The sequence below is a fragment of the Schistocerca nitens genome, chromosome 6, assembly GCF_023898315.1.
Source record: "Schistocerca nitens isolate TAMUIC-IGC-003100 chromosome 6, iqSchNite1.1, whole genome shotgun sequence".
Taxonomy (NCBI): domain Eukaryota; kingdom Metazoa; phylum Arthropoda; class Insecta; order Orthoptera; family Acrididae; genus Schistocerca; species Schistocerca nitens.
The window spans coordinates 166,944,066-166,965,777 of record NC_064619.1 but is presented as its reverse complement, the minus strand read 5'-3'; the positions used below and the strand labels follow the sequence as shown (position 1 = coordinate 166,965,777).

The 21,712-nt window shown below is 41.3% G+C and overlaps 1 protein-coding gene across 1 annotated transcript in view; it reads right to left on the bottom strand.

The window, feature by feature from the left end:
* LOC126262799 (receptor-type tyrosine-protein phosphatase kappa) overlaps positions 1-21,712 on the bottom strand; it is a 709,382-nt gene that overhangs the window by 77,225 nt on the left and 610,445 nt on the right. Inside the window, exon 13 of the mRNA XM_049959624.1 lies at positions 11,761-11,948. Coding sequence (XP_049815581.1) covers positions 11,761-11,948 — 188 coding nt within the window. The remainder of the gene's footprint in view (positions 1-11,760; positions 11,949-21,712) is intronic.

Genomic DNA, 21,712 nt, shown 5'->3' with positions numbered 1-21,712 from the left:
CTGATAACGGCGTCATCCTGAGTAGTCCCTGCCCAGAGATCTGAATGGGTGACTATTTTACCTCTGGAATATTTTACCCAAGAGGATGCCATCATCATTTAACCATACAGTAAAGTTGCATGCCCTCAGGAAAAATTATGGTTGTAGTTTCCCCTTGCTTTCAGCCGTTCACAGTACCAACACAGCAAGGCTGTTTTGGTTAATGTTACAAGGCAATATCAGTCAATCATCCAGACTGTTGCCCCAGCAACTACTGAAAAGTCTGCTGCTCCTCTTTAAGAACCACACGTTTGTTTGGCCTCTCAACAGATACCCTTCCGTTGTGGTTGCACCTACGGTATGGTTATCTGTATTGCTGAGGCATGCAAGCCTTCCCACCAATGGCAAGGTCCATGGTTCATGGGGGGCTTGGGGGGGGGGGGGGTGAGGCAGGGGGGTGGGGGGTGGGGGGGGGGCTGGAACAATATTAAAATACATTAAATTTATACATATTATAAAAATGGGTGTATGTGTATATGTAAGTAAGTATGTTCCACATCTCCTTCTAAAACACTGGACCAATTTCAATCAAACTTGGTACACATATCAGTTACTGTCTGCGAAGAATCGCTGTGAGGGTGAGAACCACTTATCTATCAAAGAGTTGGGGGTGAAAAAGTAGCTTAGCTCACGAAACGCAAATAGTCAGAATATATTCAGTCAGTATTGGAAAATGAGAGCAGTTAGTGACTTACAACATACTTTACATATAATTTCAAACCTTTATGAAAACAACAGTGTAAGGAAAAGATAGACTGCTACTTGTCATAAAGATGGGACATTAAGTTGCAGACAGAGATAATTAAAAGACACTTTCACATAAGCTTTCAGTTACAGCCTTTGTTAGAAAAAAACAAAACAAAAACACATGCAAGCAAGCAAATCTCATGCACAAATGACCACCATCACCAGCAGCTAGGACCAGAATCCCTTTTTGAAACTTTTTCTTGTGAGGACCCCCCACGAAATGATGTAAGGAAAAAAATTTATCACTTACTACATTTTCACTGTTCATGCAGTAAAAATGCTGTATCAGGCATGCCATTTTAATTGACTATTTCTTTACTAATGCCTCCATTCACAATACATTTTGCAATACCACTGTATGACATGTAGCTCAGGAGATACAACTTCATAAACAATGAGATGCATTACATTTAAATATTTTACTTCTTTTCTGCTAACTCTGTTCACAACACATTTTACGGGCAGTATCCACATGTGCGGCTGAATGTACCAACAAAAATATATCACTGTATGACAAAAAGTTAAAGTGATATGACATAATAAACAATGAGCAGTGTGAGACGAAACCGCAGGGTGAATTTCGATACAGTTACAGGTGCAATATGTGTGAATTATGTTAAACACACGTAAAAGACATAACATGTGCATACGTGGACAAGGCCATAGCTAAAAAGCTCCTCCTAAGCCCCTGGATTGATTTGAACTAAATTTAGTACACATATTACTTACTACGTGGAAAGGAATCCTGTAAGGGTAAGAAGAAAAAATGGTTCAAATGGCTCTGAGCACTATGGGACTTAACATCTATGGTCATCAGTCCCCTAGAACTTGGAACTACTTAAACCTAACTAACCTAAGGACATCACACAACACCCAGCCATCACGAGGCAGAGAAAATCCCTGACCCCGCCGGGAATCGAACCCGGGAACCCGGGCGTGGGAAGTGAGAACGCTACCGCACGACCACGAGATGCGGGCAAGGGTAAGAAGGAACGACTTCCTATTGTGGTGGCAATGATAGGGTGGAGAGAGTAAGGGGAGTAGGAGATGGACCGGCAGATAGGGGGAAGAAAGAGATGGACACAGATAAGGGAAGGAGATGCACAGAGAGAGGGGAAAATGGAGATGGACCGAGAGAGGAACAGAAAAAGATGGGCTGGGAGTGGGTATTGGAGGAGATGGAAAGGGAGTGGGGGAAGTAAGGATGGATCGAGAGAGGGAGGAGGATAAGATGGACAAAACCAGAGGGTAGGAAGGAACAGATGGACAGAGGGGGAAGGAGAAGATTGGCAGATGGTCAGTTGGTTGATTGGGGGAGGGGACCAGAAAGCAAAGTCATCAGTTCCATGATCTAAGGTGGCAGAAACCAAGGGACAAACAATACAAACAGAAGAGTCCAGTCAATGGAAAAGGAAAACAGGGCAAACAAAGAGAGAAAAGAAACATGGAGGCTGCAGAAAGAGTAAGAAAAAAAGGAGGGGGAGGGTGGGGCAATGGCGAGAGCAGGGGCATCCCAGAGACACTATGTACACTGGGGCACCAGCACTGCCACCGACACTTCCCGATCCCCACTCCATAGCATGACCATAACACAACGGGGACAACACCAGGGAAAGAAGACACAACAAAAGGGGAAACAAAATTGCACAAAAGACCAGACAACACACAGGGAAAAGGGGGGAAGAACCTGACTGGTGTGGAGGCAAGGCCAAGGCCTCCATAACCAATGCCAACACTAATTGAGGGACTCCAGTTCCAGGTGGAAATTCAGGTACTTAAACCTGAGAAGACAAACAATGTTAGTGAAGATAGCCAAAGACAGATGTAACAATGTGAGGGACGTCTGCTAACACCTGGGACAAGGAAGGTGGGAGGGTGTATTTAGGGTGAAGTGACAAAAGGTGGGGACAGTCCAGCAAAATATGGATTAGCATGAGGGGGCCTCACACTACAAAGGGGAGAGAGGGTGGCTCACTGTGGAGTAAGAAACCATGTGTCAATGTAATATTTCCAATAAGAAGATGGCAGAGGATGTTACATTCTTGCTGGGAGAGGCCATGTGGTGACAATCTCCTTTATTGCATGTAGATCCCAAAAGTCAGCTCATGATTGAGCAAAAAGGGATCTATGTAAAGCTGCATATATTGAACAAGCACACTACCAAGGTCAGTGAGGAGGTTGTGGATGGCAGATATCAAGGAGTGGTGGAAAAACCACCAAGCCTGGCCTGTTGGCCATTCATTCAGCTATATATAACAAAATTCAGGTGAGGGATGACCGTTTAATAAAGCAGAGGGCCTGATAGATGGCCATAAGTTCCACAGCAAAGACCCTACCATGACAGTCAAGAGATGGTGTTCTGCGCAAACAGAAGATGTGAAACCATATCCCACATGATTGGTGTGTTAGAGCCATCAGTGTAAGGAACAATAGCATTCTGAAACTGCTGTGACAGCCAGCGGAACAAACAATGGAACATCATTGGAGTGATGAAGACTTTCAGACATTGGAAGAGATACATTCGAATCCAGGGCTGAGGAAATAACCAAGGGAACTAACCAGGAGAGAATGTGGTGAAAAAGACAAGGCGGGGAGATGTAAATCGCAATGGAGAGAAGTGAGGCGGAGCCCAAATGGTAAACCCCCCCCTCCCCCCCTCCGAAGGGCGGGCAGTGGGTGGGCAAAGTCCCAAAGCTGTAAAAGGAATGGAGCAGAAGGAGGTGAGCAAGTGAAGAGCAGGCAGTGATCAGTGATGGCATAGAAAACTATGAGCTGGGACCACAGACGAATAGAGGATGGATTCCACTGTCGACCAGAAGACTATCAACAGAGATACTGTGAAAGGCACTGTTGGCTAAACGGGTACCACAATGGAGAACTGGAGCGAATAGGAGCAGTGTGGAAGGGGCAACTCATCTATAAACTTGACAACCATAGTCCAGATGAAACAGAACTAATGCCCATTAAAGGTGGAGATGAGTAGAATTATCCGTACCCCAGGAGCTACGGGCAAGGAAGTGAACACCGAGTTTACCAAAACAGCCAATGTTCAGAAGAATGATATGCTGTCAGAAAGGAGACCCAAGAAATAAAACTGGGGGACCACGGTCAGGTGTTGGTCATTGAGGTAGAGCTCTGGATCAGGATAGACCATAGTATGGTGACGGAAATGCACACCCTTGACTTAAGGCGAGTGAATTGAAAACTGGAGAGCGCCCATATGGAAGCGGGTTGGATGGCACCATGGAGGCCTCCAAGTGTGAGCTAGCCCAAATTCAGAAATCATCCATGTACGGAGCAGGGGTGACAAATGATCTGGCGGAGGCCACAGGTCCACTGATAGTGATGAGAAAAAGAAAGGCACTTAATACAGAACAGTGCAGAATACAATTTTCCTGGGTCTGTGGAGAGCTGAGAACAGTGCATTCCAAATTCTGAATGAGTGGTGGGACAGGAACTGGTGAATCAATATTGAGAGGGGGCCCAAAGACGCCACCCATGGATTTTAAGCAGGATATGATGGTACCAAGCTGTGCTGTAGTCCTTATGAAGATTGAAGAAAACTGTGACATGATGGCAGCACTGAGAGAAGGCCTGTCGAACTGCCATTTCAAATCAAAGCAGATCATCAATTGGAGACCATCCCTCCCAAAAGCCGCACTGGTAAGGAGGTCATTGGTCCCGAGATTTGAGGCCCCAAATGAGCTGATGAGCCACCATCCATTCAAATAACTTCCAAAGGACATTAGCTGGTAACTATCAAGGGATAATGGATCCTTGCTGGGCTTAAGGGCAGGAACCACAAGGTTGTCTCTATACTGAGAGGGAAAAATGCTTGGAGGCACATATCTTTTTGTGGAGGACTGAGGAGTTGAAGCAATTGATTGTGGATGAAATCAGGGCCAGGGGCTGAATAGTGGGAATAAGAGAGGGCCAGTAGAAGATCTCATTTAGTAAAAGGTTCACAGTAGGATTCCACCCAACAACAGGTAAAACTTAAGTGGGGAGCTTCAGCCCGCTGTTTCCAGATTAAGAAGGCAGCTGAATAAGAGGCTGATGTTGAAGCCATCGCAAAATGAGTCGTGAGTTGTTCGATGAGAACTGATGGATCTGTACAAAGGCTACCTGGAAGGGCAAGGCTCGGAATAGAAGACTGTCACTAACAACTTTGGAGGTTGCGAAGTGTGACCAACATCCGTGATGAAGGGACAGAAGAACCTAGAAAGGAGACAAAGCTTTCCCAAAACATCCACTTTCTCTATTGGATTAAGTAACAGGCTCTGGCATGAAGACATTTAAAGATGATATGACCAGTGCAGAATAGGTGCTGCTTAAAATGTTGCGTTGTGCAACAGTTCCCACCGATGGCAGTGGCAATGGCCCTGCTCCACCAGGGAACAGGCTGTTGAGTGGGAGATGGCAATACTGGTGGCAAAAATTATCTTAATTGACAGATTCTGAACGATTTCATCAATACATCCTGACAAGGAAGATGTAAACATGACCTGGAAGGTATATAGAGGGCAATGGGCATGATGGAAAGCCTAGCAGGTAACCTGGCCATTGGGAGGTGAAAAGAGAACCAACAGGAAGTGGTCACTACCACAGAGGTCAGTGTATGGAAGGAAGAAGGAGAGGGGAAGTGAACAAAAGATCAATGGCAGAGAAAGTGCCATATGCGGCACTGAAACGAATAGGGGAACCATCATTGAGAAGGCACAAGTCACAGTCCATAAGAAATTGGTCAATGAGGAACCCGCAACTAGCAAAAAAGCACTGACTCACAAAGGGTGATGGGCATTAAAATCCCCAAGGATGAGGAAGGGCTGGAGGAGTTGCTGAAGGAGGGTAGTCAGGACAGCAGGTGTAGGTGATCTGTAGGAGGGAGATAGAGATTACAAACCATGATTGCAGAGTCCAAGTGGACCCAGACAACAAGTACTTCTGACATGGTACAAAATCGGATCCATGTACTAGCAACGTCCATGCAGACCAATGTGAAAATGCCACTGAAAGCTGTCAAAGGGCCAACCCTGTTCAGAAAGAAAGCACAGAACCAAAGAAGGGTCCGTGAGTGAGCATCAGTAAAATGAGATTCCTGGAGAACAACATAAGCTGCCAAGTAAAATGAAATAAGGGATTGCAACTCCACGAAGTGAGAGTAGTAGCCATTACAGTTCCATTGAATAAGCATGAACAGGGATCCAAATGGGAGGTGAATGGGCTGGAGCGAATCATTCCACCAAGTCACCATCCATCATCGGCAAGGACAAGTGACATCCATAAATAAGATGGTGGTGGTGATGTTTGGTTTTGTGGGGTGCTCAACTGCTCAGTCATCAGCGTCCATACAAAGGCCAAATTTTTTAACAGTACAATTTTTTCACACTCCAATCTAGCCACTGTCACGAATAATGATGAAATAATGAGGACAATATGAACAATCAGTCCCCAGGCAGAGAAATCCCTAGCCTGGCCAGGAATCGAACCCAGAACACTGTGATCCAGAGGTAGCAACACTAGCCCACGAGCTGCTGACCCACAAATAAGAGGTCAGAACTCTGGTTGTTGGTGGGAAATGGCATCTGTGGGAGCACCAGAGGGGCCCCTGTCCTGAGATTTCTTTTTCTTGTCTTTTATAGATCGAGGAGACTGGGATACTGAGAGAGAGCAGGTCTCTGCAAGATCCGGAACAGGGGGAGAGAGAGAGAGAGAGAGAGAGAGAGAGAGAGAGAGAGAGAGAGAGAGAGCAGGCAACCTAGGGGCATGTGGACTGTGGGTCCCGCAGTCAAGTTGTGGCGACAGGCCTCTTGCCTGGGCGACACAGGGAGAGGGTAGGTCCTTGGAGGAAGTCCACCACTGGTGAACACTGAAGAGGGGGACACTTTTCCAGCCAGAGAGGGGGAGCAACATGCAGAGGGGAGGGCATGGGATCCATAGGGGAGGGGGAGAGGAGAGGGGGATAGGACTGTGGTTTGGAAGAGGGAGGTTGGGGAAAGGACATAACAGAGGCAATGTTAGATGTCATCAACACAGGGTGAAGATGGTCATATTTCTGATGAGCCTCAGTGTAGTAGAATTGATCAAGGAACTTATACTCCTGTATATTCTTTTCCTTCTTCTAGGCCAGGTAATCTGGTGAGCATGAAATTGACAGTTATGATAATTATAACACACGGGTAGTGGAACACAGGGGCTACCCTCAAGGAGTTGGTGTCCACAGTCACCACACAGAGGTGCCTCCATACAGTGGGAACACATTTGCCCGAAAAGCAAACACTGAAAACAACTCATCAGTGGTGGGATGTATGGCTTTATGTCACAACAATAAAACCATAATGCTGGCGTTCTGCAGGAGGGAGCAGAAGGACATGGGCAGAGATTGGGGGATTGGGGGGGGGGGGGGGGCAGCAGACAGGAGGAAATGGGCAGGGAGTAGAGGGTGGAGGAGGTGGGCAGGGGGTGGAGGGTGGAGGAGGTGGACAGAGAGAGGGGGTGGACAAGATAGACAGAGAGAGGGGGGTGAGGAGGAGTTGGGCTAATAGACGATAGGAATAAATAAATACCCAGGGAATGACAGACACTCACAGCTAGTTTCCTATATAAAGAAGGTCCTATTTATTCTTTTCTCTAGGATTGTTGCATAGAATGGAAAATTTCAAATTATTGGTCATAGTGCTTTAATGGATAAAATTAATGTTTGATTTTAAATGAAAGGGGGTAAGAATGACTATTAAATGTGTGTACCACATCTACATGCAGTGGAGCCATGTTAAAGTATAAACTGCATTATGTTGGCAGACTAGGGTGAGGGTCAGACAGAGAGAGAGAGAGAGAGAGAGAGAGAGAGAGAGAGAGAGAGAGAGGGGGGGGGGGGGGTGGTCGTTTGAGGGAAGCCAGGGCTACAGTTCCCTGCTTCTTAGGTCCACAAATTAAAGAGCAAGCAGATGAGTCTCCATTCTGCATACCCCACAATGCCACATGAAGCAACTACAGAGGGTTTCACAAACCTATATGGACTCCGCTGCTGCTTGCCTTGCTGATGACACAGTACACAGATCTGCCTGGGGGTGTTTATTTTCCACTAAGTGCATTAATATGAATGTAGGCATGAGTTACTAATAATACTAACACATATAGACAAATTCCACATAAATTTCTGCACACTGTTTGACACTGCTAGAGGGGAAATTGATTTTTAGTTATCCTGTATGGCAGTTGAAGCATTCTTCTAGGAAAGGTGACTCCTCTCACTGTAAGTGGAGCTTGCTTTTCAGTTTGCAGAGAGACTGTACCTCCCCAACATTTCCTGTCTATTTTTCGTAAGTGAACAGACAAACCTTCAATGAGCTCATTTTTATATAATGGCATTATTTTGAGTTTATTAACTGAGCACTCATTTGGAGTTGTTAAGTGAGCTTTAAGTAGAATATTTCCCTGTAAACAAGTGTTTAATTTGTAAGTGTGATGTTGTCAGTGACCTATTAGTGCTGGGAAAGGGACTGGATTAATAAATGTGGCATGTTGCTGCTGACTATTTTTGACAGTTTATTGTAAAGCCTATAACCACATTGTAGTCATAGGTAGGTGAATTCGTGAATGACCTTCTCTCAACATTGTGTTACTGGTGCACTGCATAAATCTCTTCCATTCTGGGATTACTGGCACTTGAAAAGTGGGCTACACTGAGTGGAGCCACTTAGCACACATCCACAGCACATCTTGCAAGATGGGTGTGAATATGTCCGATCACATTCAAGTCTAGAACACTAACCTGATGCAATGCATTGTTTGACTTATGTTGAAATATCTGAAGTCCTGTAACACTTACACAACCTACCTCTGTTGCTGAAGAAGCCAATTTAAGCATCTGGCCTCTTCACATGTTGAGAGAGTTCTGGCTGGGTGGATGAATTTGGTACCCCTCAAGCTGTGAAAAGTATTCCAGCCACTGATTGTGGGGATAATGAAAACGCCATTGTCTAATACATATTGACAGTATGTTACACTTGCAGCAGGTTCTTTGATGTGGTAGACACTAGGCAGCTGCAGCTGTTGAGCATTCTTATATAACAGCTAACAACTCCAAATAATCACTGACTTAATAAACTGAAATTAACTCCACTATATTAACATGTGCTCAGTAACGTTATTTTATCTGCTCATGTAAGAGGACTGAACAGGAAATGCTTGGGAGGTATAGGCTCTCTGTAAATTGAAAAGTGAGCAGCACTCATGGTCGGTAAAGTTGCCTTTCCCAAAAAATGCTATAGCTATTGTAAAGGACAACTAATGATTAATTTCCTCTCTAACAGTGCAGAACACATTTACATAGTTTCTGTCAATATGTGTTTCTTGCATTAGTATTATTCGTAACTCAGATCTATATTACATGCAGTGATAACACATTTTGTGGAAAATTAACACTCCCAGACTGCGTCGCTAGTATTTCACAAGGTGACGTGTGGAAGCATTGGTATAACTTCGTTAAACACCCTGTACCTGCTACTTGTGACATAGTTGGGTAGACAGAATATGGAATCATTTGCTTGCTCATCAGTTTGCAGGCATATGAAGGAGGGAATGACCTGCCTCCACTCAGGTGACCATTGTCCTTCCCCCACTCCCATCCTCTTACACCCCAGTCCTGGCAAGTTGTCAGGATGGGGCATAGGCAGATAGTGTGTACCGGCAACACACAACACCCTGTCGCAGAGCGTGCTCTAGAACATGACAATTGTGACCTTGGTGCCTGTTTCACCATATACGTGATCTGGATTCTTCCCCCAGACACCAGATTCTCAGAACTCTAGAGGTGGGAACTAGTGCTACTATATATCCTTGGTTCTTGCCACCTACCTAACGTTAATTTACATTAATTTATTTGATTTCAGCATTCCTTCACAGTAACTATTCATTTCTTCACTCTGTTTTAGCTTTCTAAGTCTTTCATTTTCTGATATGTCTATTTTTTGCTGCCCCCCTCACACTTCTGTTACATATAATCAACTTAGCTTTCACTATTAATAACTCTTGCATGATGTTTTAACAGTAATATCTGTCTTGCATATTACCCTGTCTTCCACCTTTAACCTCTCAGGTTTTCAAATCTTGTCCTGTGCAGTCCCAAACAATCAGTCTTTCCTTCTCATCGCATCCAGTAAGGGCCTCCACACCTCTCCCTTCTCCTTCAACCCTTCTGCTGGAAGAAGGAGCCACTGGCCCTGAAAGCTTGTGTAAGTAGAACCTTTTTTTTTTTTTTATATGTGTGTTACTCTGTAGATGCTTGGTGAGTAGATTTTTTATCTATCCAATTACACCATGGGAACTTAGTCATTAGCAACATTTTTCACAATATTTCTTAGTCCTTCAAATGTAAATAAGTGATAGTTTTTTTTATGGTTTTTGAGCGCAAAACTGCTATGGTCATTAGTGTCCGGTCTGTGACTTAGGAAAAGGTAAAAAAACGAAACTGGAAACCAGCGGCAATAGGAAGGAAACTCAAAAAATTGGAGGAACTAAAAACAGAAGGAAAGCTTAAAAAACCACTATAGAAGGGGATTTGTTGTCCCCAAAAAGAGCTTCAAATGACTGACGTCATCTCACTGGCACTAATAAACTTGAGAATGCAATCAGCTGAGTGCATGTCATCTGCTAAAATAGAAGATATATCAGGCGACATCTGTAGATGGGCACGTAACGGAGTAAAATAGGGGCACTAAATTAAAAGGTGTCTTACCGTCCACAGCTGAGAGCAGTGGGGACAGAGTGGGGGAGGATCACCACTTAAAAGATGTCGATGGCTAAAAAGACAGTGCCCTATACGGAGTCTAGTTAAAATTACCTCCTCCCGACGACACGTTCAGGAGGAAGAGGTCGAAGCTAATACGAATATAAGGTGACCACCTAATATCCTACTTTTGACTTTTATGTACTCTGTATTTAAGAGCTAAATGTATGCCTGAGAGGCACATTTCACAGGTCTTCAGTAAAATTATGAAATTTACTCTGTCACAGTAGGATAGCTGAGTCACACTCTTGTGTACAGTTACCTCAGTGCATAGAGAAGTAATTTAATAACTTGGACTAATGCCTTAAACAAAACTTAGAACTTCTACTCTCTCTTTCACACATTATGAGAGAGTTAAAAGCATTTTGATATAGATCCTATACATGAATCAAATGATAAATAATGGGGCAATATACTGTTTATTGTAATATTAAATAATGTCTTGGTGACACCAGAAACCAGCAAAAACTTGGTTAAGGTAAAACAGCCTTTTTGGAAAATATAGTAAATCCCTTAGTGGTCAGTTAGAAGTGGTATACCTTCACTTTCATTTATGTATTCAAAATTTTTGTTTGTCGTTACGCCCCACCCCTCCCCCTCATCTACTCTTCCTACCCTTGTTACCAAAGATGAATCTGCTTGTTGCATACAGCAAAGTTAAGTGATTACTTTCAGATGTGTCAACTATGAAGTTTTTTGATTCTTCTTGCAAATGAGCCTCATAATCCAAAATATTCTATTGTCATTTACGCATCTATAAAATGCATAATTACACCAATTTCAAATCCCACTATAATTTGCTGATAATCATTTATATAAGGAAACTTTTAAGCTGTTACAGATCACGTCACTTCCTTCTATCCCATAGATCACAATTCAGCACACCATGAAACGTTTTTAGAGAGGAATTTGATTTGTTACTATGGAAAATGCAGTGAGCTATTTAATAATGTATAAGTACATGCACACGTCTTTTATTTAGTATACGCACAGGTAAATGCAAGCATAAAAAAAAACAAGAGAAATCTCTCTCTCTCTCTCTCTCTCTCTCTCTCTCTCTCTCTCTCTCTCTCACACACACACACACACACACACACACACACACACACAGAGAGAGAGAGAGAGAGAGAGAGAGAGAGAGAGAGAGAGAGAGAGAGAGATGGAAATAGTTTTAAGAATCTTACTGAGAAACAACAACAACAGGCCCATAGTCTGTCCTCTGCCTCCATCGCTCCACCATGTTCATGAGTTCAACTAATGAGTTGGTTGATGTTGGAACTTTATGGCCCATTGGCCAACAGGTCAGCTGAAAAAGCTGGACAGTCTTTGGAGGAGCCTTCACACCTGCCATCAGCTCAGTCAGTGAAACAATCTGCAAAACACCAATTTGAAATTATAAATTCTGACACATGGCTAACATTATCTAAACTGCAATGTATAAAACTATACATTTTAATTTCAAATATCTTATTTAACTTGTTTTGGTATCCTTTTTCAAATAATAGAAAGATGAAACTTCCTGGCACATTAAGACTGTGCTGGACTGGGACTCAAACCCTAGAACTTTGCCTTTCACAGGCAAGTGCCTGGTTAGCTCAGCTGGTATGGTACTTGCACATGAAAGGCGAAGGTCCCAGATTCAAATCGTGGTCTCACAGCCAGTTTCAATCTGCCAGGAAATTTCTTGTCAGCACACATTCCGCTACAGGCTGAAAATTCATTCTGTAGTACAATGATGTTCACTGCCATAATTTCCCTCTGCTTCCTCATATGTTGTGATAAGATTATTACAGAAAATGACTTACAGCAGCCTTTACTGAAAACTAAGAATTGAAGACAGGCTTTGTTTATCTAACTGTCACTTTATTCCAGACACAAATAATAAAAATATGTAAATAAAAGCTGCAATTAACAAAAAGAGAGGAAACTATAATTAGTTTCTATATTAAAATTAAATAGACTCTATTGCCAATTACGATGGACATCCAGTTCCAATTATTATGGATATCGACTTCCATCAGGTGAAGAATTTCCAAAGATGACAAGTGATTAAACCACTTATTTACACACATGAAAATTATTAGTTCCAATTCTTCTTTGCTTTATTACCAGAGAAAATGTTGGCATTAAATGCACAGAATCTTTTAATCAGAATGAAACTTTGGACAATATTATTGTTCCTTGAAACAATTATTAATGAGTCTGTCAACAGTTGCAGTACTTATTAGGTGACTAGTTTCGACACTTACAGATTCATCTTCAAGTCTGGCCTACTGAGGCTGCACTGCCAGTGCCTGATCTTAATAACAAACATTGAGTAGTAACACATGCCCTATAAATGTTTGCAGGAAGAATGCCACAATCCATATACATCTGTTAACAAGTCAAACTCAAACTTGTGAATTGTGGCAGTCATCCTGCAAACATTTGTAGAGCATGTATTGCCACTCAATGTTCATTTATAATATCAGGCACTGTCAGTGCAGCCTCGGCAGGCCAGGCTTGAAAGTAAACCAATAAGATTCAAATCCAGTCGCCTAAAAAATAACGCAACTGTTGACAGAACCATTAATGAACACTTTACGGAATTCAAATAAAGTTTCTGTACTCTGTCAATGAAATGCTGAAACTGAAGAGTATTATTGTTAATGAAAATGCATACAAAAAACAAATACAAATAAAAATCTAAGTTACGTTACTCTAGTCTTAGTTTTATTATCGACAATGCTCTTTTTCTGCAGTTTTTTTGCACGAGATCTTTCAGCGTTCATTGCACATGAAGTTTTCATTTGGTTGCTGGATTCATCTCTCGTTTCGGGAGAACTTGAGGTGGAATCAATGTGTCGCATATCGTGTTACCACGTGTTTGATTTTGTAGTTTGCCTGACTCCACTCTTTTATCATTATGGCACTGGCTGAGTAGAAGTCACTCACACAGAGTTGTATTTTTCTATGACTATTTGTCCTGTGCTTTTGTAGGCCTTGGTGTTGGGCAGGACCATCTGCATTCTGATGTCTTCTATGAAGGACCTTTCCTTCATAAAGACATAGGCCAGTATTGAAGGCACTGTCACCCAGGACTCATTTCACGTAGCAGGATTTGACTTTCTCTAGCATTACTAAGTCATTGACTTTTAGTTTGTCCCAGTTTATATGGGTCCCGTAAGTTGCTATTGGTGCTATAGCTGTTTTAAACAGGGTCATCAGTGTTTTTATTGAGAGTTTTTGAGGCTGTTGGGTGTTGTAAATTGCTTTTATTGCTCTTTCTTTCACATGTGTCTTGAATGACGTCAGTGTTGTTTGCAGAGTGACACTACATTCTGTACTTAGGTACTACTTCTAGTGGTTTTTCTTGAAGGGCTAACATGTATTTGGTGAGAGTTTACCACCTCTTCTGAAAATCATCTGTTTGGTTTTGCTACAGTTTATTTGTAGGTCATTTTCCACAGCCCATGATGTGAGTCTGTTTAGCACATTTTGTAGCTCTTCTTTGTATTCTGAACGTATTAACATGTCACTCACATAAAATAGGATTGTTGTTGAGCTGTCCATGATGACCTTCATGATGTCTCCTGGCATGATTGTTGAGCAGTGTTAGACTGATTGGGTCTCCTTGTAGCACTCCCTTTGTTTGAGTTGAACTCTTGTATGTGATGATATCATATTTGGATGTGCTTGTATCATATTATGCGTCTCATTACTTTGTGTGTGTTGCCAATTACATGTTGAGTTTTTGGGTGAGTGTTTCTCTGTTAAGAGTGTTGAAGGCTTTGCTATAGTCTATAAAAACAAAAAATATTTTTTCTTTTGATGTCTTAGGGTGTTTTGCACTTGCTCTATTAAACAGTTTGCTTTATGTAGGATGCTTCTTCCTTTTCTGAAACCAATTTGGTTTTCTGGTATTTGGGTAGCCACTCCAGCAGTAAGCCTGCTGCTTAATATTTCCACGGAAATTTTGAAAGATGTGTTTTCGAACGCTGTGCCTCTATATAAGTCTGGGTCAGAGGTATCTCCTTTTCGTACGATATGGATTTTGATTGTGCATTGTTCTGGTATTTTTCCTATCTTCATGCAGTTGTTAAATAGTTCCAATCAGTAGCCTTCCATCATGTGATGGATTTCTTGAGATGTACTGTATATATGCTGTCTGCCCCTGAAGCATTTTTGTTTTTTGCCTTTGTTATCACATGGTGTATTTCTTGTCTTCTTCTTATAGGGATGCAACTTTCTATTGTTTCTGTTAACTGTATTCACAGACTGTTTTCTTGTGTTGGAGGTTTAGGATGGCTTCAAAACAGTTTTCCATGTGTCCACTGAGATTCCTTTTGTTGCTGGTGTTCTAGGTTTTTTATATGCTATTAATTGGCCTCTTTGAGCATGTTCTGCTAGTCATCTAAGCCTGTTCCTCTACGTGGTCCACCTTCTTCTTCTTTATTAGTGTTTTGTATGACCTCTGCCTAGCATATAGTGATAGGTCGTATTAGTGTGTTGTGGTCCTTATTGGCCATGGTTGTGATTTCCTGTATTTCATTTCTGTTTGACATGATTGTGGTCACTGGGCATAGTTCCACTGTTTCCAATGTCTGGTGTAAGTATACGAGATGTTTCGTTCTTTTTATTTTCCTAGGCTTTCTTTTAACTTCACTATGTCTGATTTCCTGTATATCCAGTTTGACTTAGGCTTAGTTGTTGGTAATGGCTGATTAAATTCAAAAGTTGTCATGACTGGTATGTGTTTTCTTATTGGTCACTACCAATGATGTCCAGAGACCTTTCTGACTAATTGGCTTTATGTCTTCACCTCTGAATAATATGAGGTCCATTGCACTGGTTCCATTGGATGCTACCTATGTTTTCCGGTCAGATTTGTTGTTGAGATTATATCCTCCTCTTCCAAGAGTTTCCAGCATCTGTTCTGTTTCAGTATTTGGTTTGTCTATCGTTGTGTTGAGATCATCAGCAAAAATTACTCTTTTGTCGATCTTTGTTTGTGGTAATATCTCTGTTATACTTTCAATTTTGTTATCTACTATCATCTGTGTTTGAGCACATCCGTCTATTATAGTGACATGATTTGTTTTAACAATAATTGTTTTTTCATCTCTAGGCACAGTTTGAAGAAGATGGAAAATCATCCTTCTGGCCTGCCTGTGGTATGACAAGCAAAAGAGTGAAATCTGTAGTACTCTTTTATAGTATACTCTTCTGTCGAAAGGTTTCTGTGAGGAGAATGACATCATACCATTGGTATGAATGGTATTGCATTTTTTTAAAGACTTCTATGCACCATAAGAGAATATTTGTATGTTTACTGTAGTTCTGCTCCTTTGCTGTAGTGTGTTGTCAGAAAGTGATGTCTCCTTACTGTTGGAGAAATGTGAACAAAGTATTTTCAAATCTGTATAGTTGTGCATATGACACTTTGTGCTGAGTGCATTAGAGCTATGTGAAATGATATTCTATGATTGCTGATTGGCAATGAGAGCATGTGTGTAGCCTGTATGTAAAATGTGTTCATCTGTTAATACAATACACATTTTTATTTTGTGCTAAACAATTTTTCCATGTCATTTCACTGTGCTAATCAAAGAATCCAACAGGTTATGGGTCCAGAACTGAATAAAGTGAAATAATAAATTTCACAGTCATGTGTTTTTGTGCAAAAGTGCATAGAAGTTTGTATAACGTGTGCACAGTGAATAAAAGTGACTGTTAATATGAGTACAACACAGATACTTCAAATAGAGTGGCTTGTAGGCATGAGAATTGTGCAACTTGGAAATTTAACATTGAGGCATATTTGAACTTGGATGACTTGTCGGACATCATAAATGGTACATTGAAACCTACTGAATCAAGTTCTTCTGCTAAGGATCAGAAGGTGAAATCAAAATTAATCCTTCTGATTGCTCCAGAAAATTATGTTCACTTAGAAAAGGCTACATCAGCAAAGAAGGTAGGGGACAAATTAAAAAACATATTTGAAGGTGGAGGTTTAACCAGATAACACATGAAACACGTGCAAAAACATGGACAAACATGCGAATAAAATAATTTGTCTCAAACTGTCTGAGGAATATAGGTTTTGATATTCCAGAAGAATGGATTGGAACTATACTGTTGGCTGGGCTACCAGTTAAATATTCACATATCATTAAGGGTTTGAAAAGTTTGGGAATACCCTTTACAGCAGATAGTATGGAGGTAAAGATTCTACAGGACGTGAAAAATGAGCAGTTTCTTATGAACCAAAGATAGAAACAGCATCGGCTTTACATTCTAAATACAAGAAGAAGCCAATAAAATGTTTCAGATGCCAGAAGATTGGGTATTTTTCATCACAGTGTAACATAAGGCTGAATATTAATGAAAAGAAGCATGTTCATTCTAGTACTCCTGAGAGAGAAACTCCTCATAAAGGTAAGGCATCTTCTGTTTTTTAATTTTTTAGTGAAGCAAGGGCTGATCATGCAGATTGGTTTCTAGATTCAGGAGCATCTGTGCATATTATTAAAGCTCCATCAGTTTTGTATGATGTTTGCTCAACGACTGACATAGGAGTTTCCACAGCTGATGGGTCTACATTAAAGTGTGAATTTGCAGGAAAGGTTGATCTTAATTTGCTGGTAAATGGCGAGAAACAAATTGTCACTGCTCCAAATGTACATTATGTAAAGAATACTGAAACTAATTTGCTGTTGGTAAGCAAAATAGCAAAGAAGGGTAGCAAGGTTATCTTTTCTATAGAGGGAGCTAAAATTATTGACTCTTGTGGCAATATTGTAGCTACTGCAACTAAGTAAAAGGTATTTACAAATTAAATACAGTTCAAGATATTGCTCAGACTTGAAGTCATCCTGTTTATATTGCAAAAGGTTTTTTGTGGCATAGAAGACTTTGACATTTGAATAGACAACAAATGGCCTTATTGAAGAATATGAGACTAGAATGGAAAATTATGTGAACAATGATGTACAGTGTGAGGTTGTGGTGGTGTTTTTGTTTTAGGGCGCAAAAAGCAACTGGGCTCATACGCACCCAAGTCATAGAACATGAAGACAGAGAGGAATTAAAAAAAACGACCATACATCAGTCCCAAGTGACATTAGAGAAGACAGCTAAAAACAGGGACATGGAGAAAGGGCTAAAAAGACACCATACAGAAACTGAGGTCTAAAACTAAAAATTAAATGGCCTTTGCCATATTGCTTTGGCAGATAAAAAGTAAAATGTCATCTACAGTCCACGTGACATTTGCTAAAACAGCCAATAACTCAGATGGCAAACCCAAGCGGAAACATAAACGATTATTGGCATTCTGTCCAGTCCAAATGGGAATAGGTGTGTGAGAAGTCGGAAAGGAAAGTGGGTGCTCCAGTGTTAAGGCAGAAGAGGCTGAGTTGATTAAGAAGATCAGCAAAGAGGGCACCTCTCTAACAGTTTCTGGGAGAACCCCAACTGGGATGACGCTCAAAGTCACCGAATAGCAAAAATGAGGGAGATAGCTGCCCAATAAGCTGAAAGAAGTCTGCCCTGGTGACATCAAATGACAGAAGGACATAAATGGTACAGAGGGAAAAAGTCAGGTGGGGAAAGAAAAGGTGAACTGCAACAGCTTGAAGATGGGTAGTCAGGGAGATGCGTTGACTATGAATGTCATCCCGAATGAGTAGCATGATGCCCCCATGAGATGGGATGCTGACCTCAGAGGGATGGTCAAAACGAACCAGGAAGAAATGTGAAAGCTCAAAATGGTCGTGAGGGCGCAATTTCATTTCCGAAGGCAGACTACAAGGGGATGCTGCAATGCTAAAAGCAACCATAAATCCTCTTTGTGAGACAGAGGGCAGCAAACATTCCATTGGAGGAGAGTCATGATGAGGAAGAGATGTAGGGGTGTCACCCATGCACCTGCCGAGTTACAGCCTGTGAAGAGTCGCTACTAAAGGGCACAGAAGCACGAGGCTCCTGCTCCATGTGGTCCACAGAAGAGTCAGCTTGTTTGTGCAGTCAGTCTGTGGAGTCCAATATTGAAAACCAGTTGGTGGAGCGCACCAGTGGCATGGAGGCCGGGCAGGCTAAGGTACCATGTGGTGACACCGCCGAAGAGGATCTTCAAGTCGGTGAAGGAGAAGAACATTTGCCTTTGGTGGACTTCTTTTAGCCTTTCTGGTTAGAGAAAGATGTGTGTTGGCTGGCTGGAGGGACATAGAAACTCTTCATGGGAGAACTCCTTCTGTCCTTTCCGGCCTACTGGTTGTGTAGCTGGTTGCTTCACCCCTTGAGGTGAGAATTTGATGGCTTGTTGCACAACTGGTCAGGGAATGACAATGCTACCTTGACATTGGGCGATTTCACAACCTCAGAGCTGAATTGGAGGTTGAATGTCTCCATGGCCATGTCCTTCATGGACTAGATTATCATGAGACCTTCTCACTAGTGGCATAATATTCATCATTAAGATACCTTTTATCTCTTGCAGTTAGGGAAGACCTATTAATTCATCAAATGGATGTGAAAACAGCCTGTCTGGATGGAAATTATTTAACTGGATAGATAAAAAATCTACTCGCCAAGCAGCAGCAGGACGACACACACATAAAAGATGATTGCAATTGGCAAGCTTTCGGAGCCAGGGTCTCCTCCTCCAGGCAGAAGGGTTGAAGGGGAAGGAAGAGAGGTGAAGGAAAGTGACTGGAGAGGTCTAGGGAAAGGGGTAGGTTTTGGGGATGCCACCCAGAACTGCAGGATAAGAAGAAAAACTGATTGTTGGGGCCTGAATAGGACAAGATTTGAAAACTTGAGAGCTTAAAGGAGAAGACAGGGTCGTATGCAGACAGAGATTACAGTTTAAACATCATGCATGATTTAATAAGAGTGAAAAGTTAAGTGCAGTGTACGTAACAGAGGAGGGGGGGGGGGGGATGAGAAATAGACAGGTTAGACAATGAAAGATGTAGAAAACTAAAACAGAGTGAAACAAAGAGTAGTTACAGTGAAGAAATGCTGAAACATAAGAAATTAATGTAAATTAAGGCCACATGGGTGGTGAGAACCAAGGAAATGTTCTAGTGCTAGTTCCCACCTGCGGAGTTCTAAGAAACTGGTGCCTTCAGGGAAGAATTCAGATGGCGCATGTGGTGAAGCAAGCATCTAGGTCATGAATATCATGTTGTAGAGCATGCTCTGCAACAGGATATTTCAAGCTGCTAGTACACACCCTCTGCCTATGCCTATTCATCATAATTGATAATTTGGTGAGGTTGAACAGTGTTTACATAAGAGCTGGTATGCCTATTATCCCTAATTGATAATTTGGTTAGGCTGAACAGTATTTACATAACAGCTGGTACATGGTGTGTTGTTTCACAGGTGGCTCTCCCTAAAGCTGGGTGAGGAAATATATGTGATCCCATCCGATGAAGTTAAAAGACCAAGTCGAAGGAAAAAGAAAATTTGGCATCTGAAGAAAGGCATGTATTAATTAAAGCAGCGTGGCCATTGCTCAAAGAAATGTTTATATAAAACTTTGATAAAACTGGGAACGTCACAGACAAAAGCAGATCCAAGTATGTATTATATAAGAAGCAAAGAAGAAATTACAATCATGGTCACATGGATAGTTTTTTTTTTTTTTTACGAACAAAGAAAATAAAATAAGCTTTCTTAAAAAACAGTTACAGTCAGAATTTAATATGCATGTCTTAAAGTGAAGTTGGTCAGTACTTAGGCAAGAAGATTCTAAGAAATACAAACGGAAAAGAATTATGAATTCATCTATCTCTGTCACAAGAAAAATCTTAGAAAATTTTGGTATGTAGTTTAAATGCCTATTTATATCTCAACAGAAAATAGTACAAAACTATTAATAACTGATGGGGACAAGAAATTTAATGAAAGTGTAGCCTATTTAGCCGTAGGAAGTCTACTGTACTTAGTACACACTTCTAGAGCAAACATTGCATTTGCCACAAATGCTGTAACTAAGTTTTGTACTGAACAAAGTGAAAGACATTGGATTGTAACCAAGAGAACACATAGATATTTAAAGGGAATACTGATTATAAGCTGAAATATTCTGAAAATGGAAATGAAAATTTAGAAGGGTACAGTGACGTAGACTGCAAAAGTTAGATGGAAAGCACACACTACATCACTGGAAGTTTCTTTAAACTAACGGGAGGATTGGTATCCTAATCATGTAAGAGTCAGACAGTGGAAGCTGAATACACGTGGAAGCTGAATACATGGCCTTACCCCCATTATTCATGAAGCTCTGTTGATCAGAACACTGGTGATTGAAATAAAATCTCATACAAAAATAAAACCAACTGTGATATTTTGTGATAATATGGGAGAAATTAAGCTTGCCAACAATAGTTTCACCGGCGTGAGATCTAAACTTATAGACATAAAGCATCACTTTATCAGAGGTCATCCACAGCAGGAAAATGTAACCATCAATTACGCGCAGAAGAAATGTGATCTTATCTCCTAACTTAGCCTCTCAAGAAAGGCAAGTTTCAGAAGTTGGTGAAACATTATGGTCTAACTTGTGATGTGTAGTGTTCAGTATCTGAAAAATACTTGTTCAAGTGGGAGTGTCTGAGAAATGTGAACACAGTGTTTTCCAATGTGTATGGTTGTGCATACCAGACTTTGTGCTGACTGCATTAGACCTCTGTGGAATGATAATCTATTGCTGACGATTGGCAACAAGACTATATTCATAGCCTGAATGTAAAATGTGTTCATGTGTTAATAAAAAACAATTTTTTTATTTTGACCCTAAGCAATTTTTCCACATCATTTCACTACACTAAATAAAGAATCCAACACTTACTCTCACTCCTTGTGGCTAAAATTCTTATTGTTCTGTATCCTTGAGAAATCTGAATCGGAAACCTACTTTGAAGACCTGTCTGTCTCCTGGTGTGCATAGTTCTTCATATTCTATGCTGTCTTCAATTCCTTTTCTCTCAATATAACTTACAAACTTATGCACCCATAATGTGCAGCTCAATGATTTTCTCTGTGACATAGCTTGACAAAAGCAGTGGGTTACATTCAATGAGCTGTCTTCAGCGGACAGACGTAATGTCCAAGTGCCTTACTGTAACCCAAAGAATTATTATT